The 11,615-nt window shown below is 42.6% G+C and overlaps 1 protein-coding gene across 1 annotated transcript in view; it reads right to left on the reverse strand.

The window, feature by feature from the left end:
- arvcfb (ARVCF delta catenin family member b) overlaps positions 1-8,066 on the reverse strand; it is a 132,635-nt gene extending 124,569 nt beyond the window's left edge. Inside the window, exon 1 of the mRNA XM_062417388.1 lies at positions 7,875-8,066. Within this exon, the coding sequence (XP_062273372.1) occupies positions 7,875-8,066 (192 nt within the window). The remainder of the gene's footprint in view (positions 1-7,874) is intronic.
- Positions 8,067-11,615: the final 3,549 nt, after the last annotated feature.

The following is an 11,615-nucleotide window of genomic DNA, read 5'->3' on the forward strand; positions in this document are numbered from 1 at the left end:
AGTGAGCATAATGGTTTAATGGATTGTGATCAAATGGCAGGGAGGTGCACCAGGACAGGCATTAAGTCCACCAGCATTGGGGCTGATTTGAAGGATGAAGGTTTGAGCCGCCCCAGTGGAATATAAATAGCCCACGGTACAAAAGGCTTTTCCACCGCCTCCCCTTTAAACCTGTCTTTCCATGTTCATCTGAACAAGAGGAATATGTGCAACCCCAACCTTGAGTAAAAATTCCTGTCCTTCCATGTCAACCCCTCTACCGAGCTGAGACACAAAAAGGACTTTCCCCCAACCATGAGCGGTTAGCGGTGTGATTCATGGGCCATCGCCTCTAACTTGACTCCTAATGTTGAAGTGGGGTGAATAAAAGATTAGCATTACTGTTGAGAAATGCAGGAAGTAGCTTTTTTTCCCCCCTTGCTAAATGATACATTTATTTGATTTGGAAGTGGACTCCGTTGCCTTTAGATTCGTGGCTCACAAACTCCAGGACCCTTACATGCCCACCCCACCCACATGACATTCATACAAATTCAGCCTTTTCAGCTCAACATGAAATCATTCATATCTTATGAAAATTAGTTTGAGCAAACTGACAAAACAAATAATTACCTAACTTGTTCAAACAATGTCAAAATTAAAAGTAAATAGCTTGTCCTGCATATGTAGGTAGTTTTTAATGCAATGTCTTTTTGTTTTTTGGAGAGGGGACAGGGGCATTTGAGGATCACTCTGTCATTGGGATTCATCCTCTGGAAATAACTGATATCTTTTCCAAATTTCATGGAAGTCCTTTGAATAATCGTCACATTTTACCAAAAAACAAACTTGCTGGTTCGTAGGATTACTCCTCTGGGGACCATGAATCTTGGTACAATATTTCATATAACCCTAACCCTAACATTAACCGCAAGCCTTCCAATACAAGTTATTTCAGTCTGAACCAAAGGGGCAGTCTGGTGACTGCCAGACAGACGCTGCTATCCATAGAGGCTAAAACCAATTGAAATTAACAATTCTTGTGGAATCATTGACCTATCCTCAGGGCACCCCAGGGTACCATGGCACCCATTCTGGGAGTCACAGCTTTAGATGTTAGCGTGCTGTTGGGTGGAGCTGAGCATTGTACCATGAATACTGATATTACTGGACAACATAGTCCTCCACCTGAACTCCAGTTCTGCTGCTCTATTTGTCTCTAAAGATGTTTCGAAAAATATGAGTGGAAACTTTTGCAGCTGTATCCAAAGATCCAACTAACCTTTAAACCACTGAGACATGATTGGATGTTCCATATTGAAACATGTAAAACAATCAGCAACATTACTAGATTTGAAATCCATGAAACAACACTTAAAGACAAAAGTGGAGTAGGAGGGCCAGGGAACAGTGTGGGATACAAAAATAAACAAAAGAGGCACTTTCACACCAAAGTAATTAGGGTGTTTATGGAAGGCGAGAAAGTTCCTGATGGCATAGCGAGAGAGGAAGACAGGGAAAGATAGAGGAGGGGAGGGGGTAAACTAAAGCTCATTGTTAGGCAGGTGATTTACGAGGGTACAGGGGCTCCGGGGCCCTGCCAGTGGAAGGATACATCTTCTGTCGCTATAGCACCCTCAGTCCTTTGTATCCATTGTGCCTAGACAGGGCTGGGGGGCTGTGGGGATGAAAGTGGGTGGAGGGCGGCTGGAGCGCTTGTTGGTTGAGTGCTGTGGTGCCATCGCAGGGCTGGGGCCTGTACATCTTCACCATAGACAGCAGCACAGATCAAAGGCTGCACTGTTCCCTCTTTCTAAAGCTCACAAGCCTTTGAAAACTTCCCACAATATTTGCACAAGGGGATGATATGCCTTAGCAATGCTAGAAGCCTGCAGACTATATCATATGAATACCAAACTCCAACATTTTATGGTTTCCACAATACGAGAAATGATCCTGAGTTTCCTCTTCAATGAGGCTTGGTGCACTATGAGATGGGATCTGTGCATATGCTGGGCAGCGGCCACTGGTAGGTAGATCAGGCGTGTGGTGTATATGAAATGAGGTCACCTTGTCCCTTAGCTCCAGATAGGTGTGGTTGTCTTGAGTGCTGTCTGTCTGTCTGTCTGTCTGTCTCCACACATAGAGCTGTCACAATCCACCACTTGACCTTTCAGAGCCTTGGCGACAACGCTCCTTCGGGCAGAAATCAATTAGCACAGGCAAACAGGATATCAAATGAAGAAAGGGTATGATCTTAGCTTGTGAGTGGTCACATGTTGGGGCTGTCAACATGGACATAGATGAGGATTCAAAGGCAGCTCGATCCATGTCACTGAATCTGTACTGATAATTTCATCAGGGAGGCTAATGGAGTGTCCAACAGCATTGTCCTGATGATCTTCACAGGATGGTGCAGCGTAAACACTTTATTTCTCTTCCTTGGCAACCATTCATAAACTGTCACACTGATGTGAATGAGGATCAGAATTCAATTAGTAAGGTTTCAAAAAAATAGGTCAGTGCTGTTGACAAGAACCTCTCCCACACTCATTGTTATAATGCTACGGTCAAGGCTTGTTTTGGTGATCTGCGTCATTACATCCTGTGTTGACATTACGCAGGTCCAAAACAAATATCATAAAATGATATTTAAAACATGTCGAACCACAATGTGCTTTAATCCTATTCTGTTTTGTGCACTCGAGCTCAGCAGGGTGACTCATGTTAATATCAGAGGGTGATTTATTTATGGTTGGGATTTCTTTGTCTCTACTCTCTGTATTGTACATACAGTATTAATCATAGAAAACAGTGAGCTGTGCTGCATCTTCAGAGAGAAAACAAGTGAATTAACTGAAATTGAATTCTGGAAAGGTTTTGACTTTTTAAAATGGTCTTATAGTTCAATGAGACCAAAAGTCTGAATGCTGACAGTTCTATGGAGGCTGCACTTTGGCATGCTAACATGCTCACAAAGACAATGCTATCATGCTGATGTTTAGTAACTACAATATACCATTTTTACCTTAGTACCCTGTCAACATTTGCCAATAAAAACTAAATACAAAGTGGGGGAGCATGCCACATGGTCGCGGCGTCCCCAGTTCGACTCTGGCCAGGGACCTTAGCTGCATGTCATTCCCGTCTCTCTCTTCTGGTTTCCTGTCGGCCTCTATGCCATATACTTTCAAATAAAAAGTACCTATTTCATCGCCTAAAAATGCCTAAAAGCTGTTTTAATAAGGTTTTTATCAGCTGCGGAAACGAAAAATTGAGTCTTTAAGAAGACAGAGTGGATAATGTTACCCTGCTTCTGTTTACAAACTTCAGTCTCAATATCAGTACTGTTATTTGGTGGACTTTGCTAAACAGTTGTACTATCCCTACTGTATGTGATTTCAGCACTTGCATTCATATTATAACTTAATGTAAGAGATTTCAGCAAACGTTATGAACTACTTTTCCGTCTCTGGTAAACATTGTGTGCTAAAATAATCCTTTGGCATGCTGAAATCTAATATGTTTAGCTCACAACAGACATTTTGTTAGCGTTTCAGCCCTTGGTTGCATATTTTGGCACCGATTGTTTTTCCCCTCCAGTGAGCGTGGTGTTTCTATCCAATAGCTGTTGAGCCAACTTACTCAAAATCTCAAAGGGGAGCCCTCAAGGTGGAGTGGATGAAAAAGGCATTCTTAATGAAGGTTTGTGCCATCCATCCAGCAGATGTTGAAAGATTTAACTAGATAAATAAAAACTTTGATGTGCTAGTGATAGAAAAGTCAGAGGATTATTAAAGTCAGTCAAGATTCATCCCCTGGGCATCAGTGCAGTCAATGCAGAATTTCATAGTAATCCTCCCAACAGCTATTTATTTAAGTCCAGACCAAATTAGTTGACCGGCAGATCGAGATTGCCATCCATAGCTAGCATGGCCAACAACTAACCCCTATTATGCAAAGGTTTTATGTTCTGATGAACATTAGCCGAAAGATCACTCAACATCTAAAGGCTTCAAATCTTTTTGACTTGATATTTGAGAACGACATGACTGCTACATTCCGGCATAACACTGTCAAAACCATCAGCATATGATATATTTGAGTCATTTGGCTGCAGTCCAGGGCCATGCCTCACTCTACATCTAGCCTATACTGGACAGATGAGTCTGCTGCAGAGCTGTTCACAAGTCATTTTTTACAAGTCCAAGTCAAGTCTCAAGTCTTTGAGCTAGAGTCCAAGTCAAGTCTCAAGTCTTTGAGGGTCAAGTCCAAGTCAAGTCTCAAGTCTCTGGTCAAGAGTCCGAGTCAAGTCTCAAGTCTCTCGCCAACACTAAATCAAATTCAAATTCTGACCTTAGAGCTGTACAATCCTTCATCCTGATCAGTTAGCCTTGCGAGCACCTGCCCATGTCTGTTTTTGTGGTGTTTTAACTGTCTGCTGTCACTGAAGTTTGTATGTATGTATCTGTTTGTATGTTGAGATGCCCTCTCCTGAAACTGTAACCAAATCTACCTTCGGCTATTACCTTGACCTAGACCTTGATATAGGACAGTATGAAAATGTATCAATTGTAGGTTCACTATAGAGAATCTACTGCAATGTGATGTGAACAAACATACACTAAGAATTATTTCAATTCCATAACTGTATTTTCTTCAACCATAAAATAATTATTTTAACAATGTTGTAAAATACAACAAAATGAACAAAACATGAACATCACAGAAACACTGCAGTTTAGCACTGTGGTACAAACAGATGTTCATTATTTTTTTCTCCAAGCTGCCTTTTATCTGCTGCTTAACACAACACACAGCAGGGAATGTGTGGGGATATTATAAAATATATATATATAAAATGACCATAGTTAACGCAACGTTGTGTTTTTTAATAATTAGTAGCGGAGCCACTAAGTTAGTGGCACTAAATAACGGAGTTGCGGTGGTTTCCTGTCTGAGCTTTCAAAATAAAACCTTTGCTATTGTGCGCTTCTTATTATTATTAACAAACAAATTTGGGGCTTGTCAATTACAGGAGAAATGACGGGAGGGCGGCGGGAGATGGGTTCGAAATATGGGAGAACCAGGGAAAAACGGGAGTGTGAAGGCATTGTATCCAAACGTAATGATCTGAGGCACTCCTGCTGAACTTGTCGCACTCGCCATTGTCAATGTCTGATACTGAAGATGCGCGCTTCACACATGGCGCATGCGCGTGGCATGACGTTGGTGTGTACATCTAGCTCAGAGCCAGAGATCATACAAAAAGATGAATGACAGATAAATAATGAGAATAATAATAATAACATGAAATAAAAGTTGTTCGCGAGTCTCAAGCCTCGAGTCGAAGTCAAGTCTGAAGTCTTTTGAGGTCGAGTCCAAGTCGAGTCTGAAGTCACAGTTTAGTGAGACTTAAGTGCAACTCGAGTCAGAGTCGCGAGTCCGAGTCCCCAGCTCTGGTCTGCTGTGCTTAACTCAGCAAACTGGGCTTGGGCGCAGTGCTGATGTGTGTGTAACCTGCTCCAATCTGTGTGAGCTGCAGTTCAGTTTTTTCATGTTCAGTGTTGTCTTCTGGGCCCGGTCTCTCCCTCCGGCCTGTGTTAAAAAGCTGACAATATAAACTATATCTAAAATGATGAAGGCAGATAAAAATGTTAGCTGCCGGCCGATGTTTAGATCTAATCTGTTCGGAGGTGAGCACCGTCTAACAGAGCGCCGTCTAGATCAGTGGCTTATCACTCTCATTACACGTCTATGTGCATCTGATTTCATTAATCAGACTTGGTCCACTTTTCCTTTCTGACCCCAACTTTAAATAATGGCAGGCCTCACTGAATGTGGCCCCTGGGGTTGTGAATCTGAACCTGCAGTTACTGATCCATGCTCCATTTTAATCCATCATGCAACCTTGGGACTATGTGTGTGTGTGTGTGTGTGTCTGAAACTAAGCAAGGAGTAGATGGAGAGAAATGGAGCAACCTGATGCATTCCTCATAACTCAAACCGGCTCATTACGGGAATGGAGTGGGTTTCACGGGCAGCACACACACACACACACACACTTACACACAACCCACCAACTTCTAGCCCAAGACTGAGAATACTGTCGAGTGCTCAGGTGCTGTTTGCCCTAGAGCAGACACTGATCAAACCTCCCTACTCGCACATCCAATTTGCTTTGGTAGGTGTTTATGATAAAGTCGACAGTCCAATGCCTGGCAACCAAATGACATTTCAAAGTGATGTAAAATGGTGCATGGTTACGTGAGCGATACCCTGTTACACCCAATTGACCCCCCTCTTCAGTGTGCTAACAGAGCGTATAGGGTTGAGGGGGGATGTGGGGGGTATCTGTGAGTCTGATCTGTGAGTGATGGCGTGAGAGAGTGTGAGAGAGTGTGAGAGAGAGAAGGTTAATTCACTGCCTGTCATGTTAAGCACTGGCCAGTAAATCATGGACACATTTATGAGTAGAGTTGGGTCTGAGTAGATGTGTACATGGACAGCATGGGCACGTAGTAGTTCTGTTTATACTATTTTGTGGAGTCTGCTTGGAGGCGGCATTCCACACATGTGTAATAGATTGGCATCTACAGGAAAACAGTGTTGTGGTAGAGTGTCCTGCCCACATGGTCACAACAAACTGACGAAATTTATGTTACACAGACCCTCGTATACTGGCAGATGCGGAAAGTATAATTTTGGCTTCTCTCTCTCTCTCTCGCTCACGCACACAAAGAATATATAAATATAAAGGCAGTTGATTATCGGACCCTGCGTTGTGTATGTTGGGTGAGGGGATGACAAGTTTGCTTTATCCTGCTTTACTTTTCCTGCATCCTCGTCATTATCCCTTCATGAGGCTGAATTGGCAACAAGCCCTTTAAAAATGAACATTGACACGGACTGTTAACAAAATGTGACTGCAGGCAAATGTAGGCAAAGCAGTTTCATCTCTGCAAATCTTGCTTTATCAATAATACATGAGACTGCCTCCTTTACTATGATTAAAGGTGATGTATCTAAGTACTACAGGTGCTGCATCACCAAATTGTGCTTTCAAATTCTAGTTAGTAAAACATGTGTACAGTTTGAAAGGGGTTCTTCAAAGAAGTAATCATACCCAAGAGTAAAAACTAGAGAAAGGGCCCTGAGAATATTAGCAGAGCAGAAAATGTGCATGCATCAAACCTTCAAATGCTGAAAATATCCTGAACAATAAGATGTTGCCTGACCTTGGGACTTATTAACAGAAGAAGTGTTGACTGTAACATTTTCTCTCAGCACCTAACAGTTTGAAATGTGTAAATCAATGTGCTATTGTGACAGCTGACATTTTTAGAGGATTACAGCTGTCTCATTTTTAGATCTTACATTGCCTGCTCTTGCAGAGTCAGCCAGCATTGACAAGAGTCCTGGCCAGGACTCTAATGTCCCCCACACGTTGGCCAGAGCTGGGCAGAAGGCCACATCCAATCAGCAGCTCTACCAGACAATATCAAAGACCAGTGGGCGAAAGAGATGGGATTGGATGGCACATATTGGCGTAGAAGGAGGAGGCAAAAGAAGACAAAATGAGAGGTTGAATCTCATCAGCTTGCCTTTAAAGATGAGTCACCACACAGAGGCTTATTGCACAACACCCAGGACAGCGGGTTCAGACAATGGGAACAAGTGTCTCAAATCACAGAGAAATTGAACAAAGAGATTACTGAGTCCCACCGATGATGAAAAGCAATGACCGTGAGGTAACATGACAATGAAATGAGCTTGCTCAGATGGAAGGAGGAAGCAGGAGAGGCAAATGTCACTTCAGAGACGTAGGCAGACATGCGGTTGGCGCAAGTTGGTGGTTGAAAAAGACGGGTGGGGGGGGGGTTGGCATCATTTACCTGCATCACCACCTGCTGCCACGCTAGCGGTTGGCTGGTGGGGGGGTTGGGAGGCAGATTGGCACGCTCTAGCTGCATGGTGACGTTGCGGCGCTCCTCCTCAAGGGCTCGGGTCAACTGCTCGAAACGCGCCTCCTGTTCTTTCACTGAAGCCATGATGCTGGCAGCTGAGCGAACATCATAGTCCTCCATGTCCAGTGTTGATTGCAGTTGTACAGATCTTCCGAGTCGGGAAGCAAGAGGAGAAATGGGGAAGGAGGGGCACTAGGTCATTAAAGACACCCATACCCTGGAGGCTGGGCGAGTGGCATCAACAGCATCCCTTATGTTCAAAGTCAAATGCTGGACTTATTTACTGGCCAAGATGGGACACTGGGGATTAGGCAAACAGTACAAGATTTTAAATATTCATCATGAACAAAGGGAACCAACACAACACATTACTGTGGGCATTGTTTCAATGGAAGGGTCCTACCATGGAGAGTGTATCTGCTCCAGTCAAATCTGATTATTTTACACTCAAGACCCTCAAGGGACAAGCTCAAATTCTTCCTACAAAGGGTGACTTGTGTGGGGAAATCTATGATACTCAAAGCTCAGGATCGCAAAGACATTAATGAGGATGCTCTGCTGGGTGCCAATTATGTTTCTGCTTTCAGAAGTTTGAGCCTTTGTTGTAATTAAGACAATACTGGCAGAATAAATAAAACTCAATACAGTTTTGTTGGAACATCAGTGCAACAAAATGGAAACATGATCCACCGATTCAAAGTACAACAGAGGGAATCAAACAGCACAGTGCACACATCCACAAGGTGGGAAGGAATGATCTCAACCCTACAAATGAACAATCACATCCAGCGTGGAGAAATGGCACTGTTGTTGGATATAGTCATGCACAGAGCCGTAATGCATACTGACACTCAAGCACTGTTGCAAGCATGAATCCAACACATGCAAGCTCCCAACAGTCATCCATATGAACGCCCTGGCTTGGTGTCACACTCACACACACACTCTGTCCATCATAAACAATCATGATTTCCATACAACAGTTTCAAGCAACAGTGCATATCACTGTCACACACACCCTGATATCCATAACTGATGGTGGCATGATATCAAGGGGGTTGACGGCACAATAACGAATGGGGTTGGAAATACCAATCCACGGCAATACAGACCTAGTAGATAAGCAGGCTGATAGGTGTTAGAAAACAGTCATCCCCCACTCTAACAGAAGCAGAGAGATGACACAGCTAGAAGGAAGGAGAGCTGGGAGAGAAAGGAAAGAAAAACAAGAAGGGAAGACAAAAGAGATAAAAGCCAGAGGTTAAAACAGAAATGAAAGGCAAACATACAGCATGCGGTTCTTCTGGCTGGGTTGTACTTGACTTTATGGTAAACACACATCAAATGACACAAGTGCAAAACATACTTGAGAATTAGCAAAGCATTGTCTATGTATATTTCTAACAGCAATTTAATAAAACATCTATTGTTTGTTTACTATGTATTTTTTCTTGAAGAATTTGCTTTTTATTACTTATTACTTTATAACTAAACATAACTCAAAGTGCATGGCCCTGCCCCCAAAAATCCTGCAAAGTTCACTTTCAATTGAAAAGCCACATACAATAAAATACAATATCAACTGAAATGATGAGGATCTTTTGCTGCATCCTGCATTATAAACTCATTTCTAATACAACATTGATATTGGAAAATTTTGCAAAACCCTATAGTTTAAATTATTTTGTAATGTAAAATGCCAATATTTTTAAAAATATTTTACATCATGGTACAACTGCAGCATGGTCAATATTTGTGGAAAAATTGCACAGAGAGAGAAATGTACATGGGGTGTCAGTTGGGACCCACAGTTCATTATTGCTTCCAAGTAGATTCATCTGGTCGTGAGTATTTCACAAAACATTTAATCTTTTAACCATTTTACAAGCAACATTTTTCTCTGCTACAGCGCAGGTGATTGGTGATGTAGGTGGAGGTGACATAATGTTCTGGCCTTGGACTCCGACTGTTTAATCAGCGAGTGAAAGACATGTTTTTGAAGCAAGATGTTGCAGGCACGACTCCAACAGATGCGAGCATCCAAGATATTCTTAGATATTATTATTATTATTATTATGACTTGAGGGTTTTGCAAAGAGAAATGTAAAGTGAGTGCTTATTCAGGCACCACGAGGTTAAATAAGGAGGTATTTTTCCAAACCCAGGAAATGACATTGAGTCAGGAGGCACATTATATCAAAGAATAATGGGTATTTTCCACCGATCCTGCCACCGACACAGACAGAGATTGAGGAGGGGTGGTTTGGCTCAGCAGGGGATGATCAATGCAGATGCAGCCATTAGAATCTCAAACAGGTCGGATTACAGAAACGGAGCGTGTGTGTCTGTGTGTCTGAGTGTGTGTGTATGCATAAACAGGACTCATTCTTCACTATGGGACCTGGTGAGTGTGAGGCCCTTATTCCCTTTGAAGCACACAATCCCTCTTTGATGTTTGTTGCGTGCTGATCATTTATTTATCTGGAGTGGAGTGGAGTCTGACACGGCTCTTCCTTCACTCTTCCTTGTGAAGCCATATATGCCGAGGAGCTTGTGTTTTCAAAGTTTAACTCTGCATCCATGTGAATGACAGAAGAGACTGTTTCTTTCCCCTTATATGGGAACAGAATATTTACTTTGCTGGGGTTTTTTAGGTTTGGTTTTTTTTTCATTTTCAATCAGGAATCTATTTTGAAATATATTGTTCTTGCTAAAACATTCTTGGCTGGCATGAGTTGACAGTCATCTGCTGGTAATTTAGTCTTTAAATGGAAATAGCGCTGGGGTAATGACTACTTGCAAAAATAGCATCCTTGTCTATTTTCAAAGTTATCCACTACTTGAGATAACCGTCAGCAGTATGGTGCCATAAGCCATGTTGATTGGACATACTTGATGACGGACTCTAATGATTCACACCCTACCCGGATGGGGGGGGTAGGGTGTAGCTATTGCTTCCTGAGTCATAAAGGGAATAATATGGCAGGCATGTCAGCTACGCCCCACAGCTTATCATTAAACACCAACTTCTGGGCCTACTTAAAATAGCCTAGAATGCACAGGGAGGGGCATCTGAAGAATTCCCCTGTGCCACCATGACAGCCCTGGTTTTTTAAAGCTTTAGTTCAGCAGATGTTTGGTAATGGCCTGGGTCAGAGGGGATAAAAACACAGCCAAGGTCTGCACGTTTAACCCCATCCTCAATTACACACGCCCTAGTTAGTCCCAACTACATGTAGGGGGAAACTACTATAAAAGTACAACTCCAAGGGCAGGAGCGTCACATGTGGATGCTACTATTGGAGGTTTATGTGTGGTGGGGGTGATCACTAATCAGAGAAAATGAGATGGAGAAAAAAATGTTTAATTAAGAAAAGGAAGTGGGTTAGATTTGACTACTCTTAAGTGTAAACATCTTTAATTAAAAGGAAGGCTCATATGTGCGGGGTTGATGCGGCACCTCACTACAAGCTTCATTTGTGCTGAAGGCTTTTTCCTCAAGGATAAATGCACTTCAGCACAAACCCTCAGCTCTAAAAATAGCCCAGTAATAAATATATCCACAAACACGCAGCCACAATTTTGAGTGTGGATCGGCAGATGAGATGCAGCGGTCGCTCACTTCAAAGGCTTGCTGGAAAATCCACCAATAAATCCTTGGCACCGTAT

The sequence above is a fragment of the Scomber scombrus genome, chromosome 4, assembly GCF_963691925.1.
Source record: "Scomber scombrus chromosome 4, fScoSco1.1, whole genome shotgun sequence".
Taxonomy (NCBI): domain Eukaryota; kingdom Metazoa; phylum Chordata; class Actinopteri; order Scombriformes; family Scombridae; genus Scomber; species Scomber scombrus.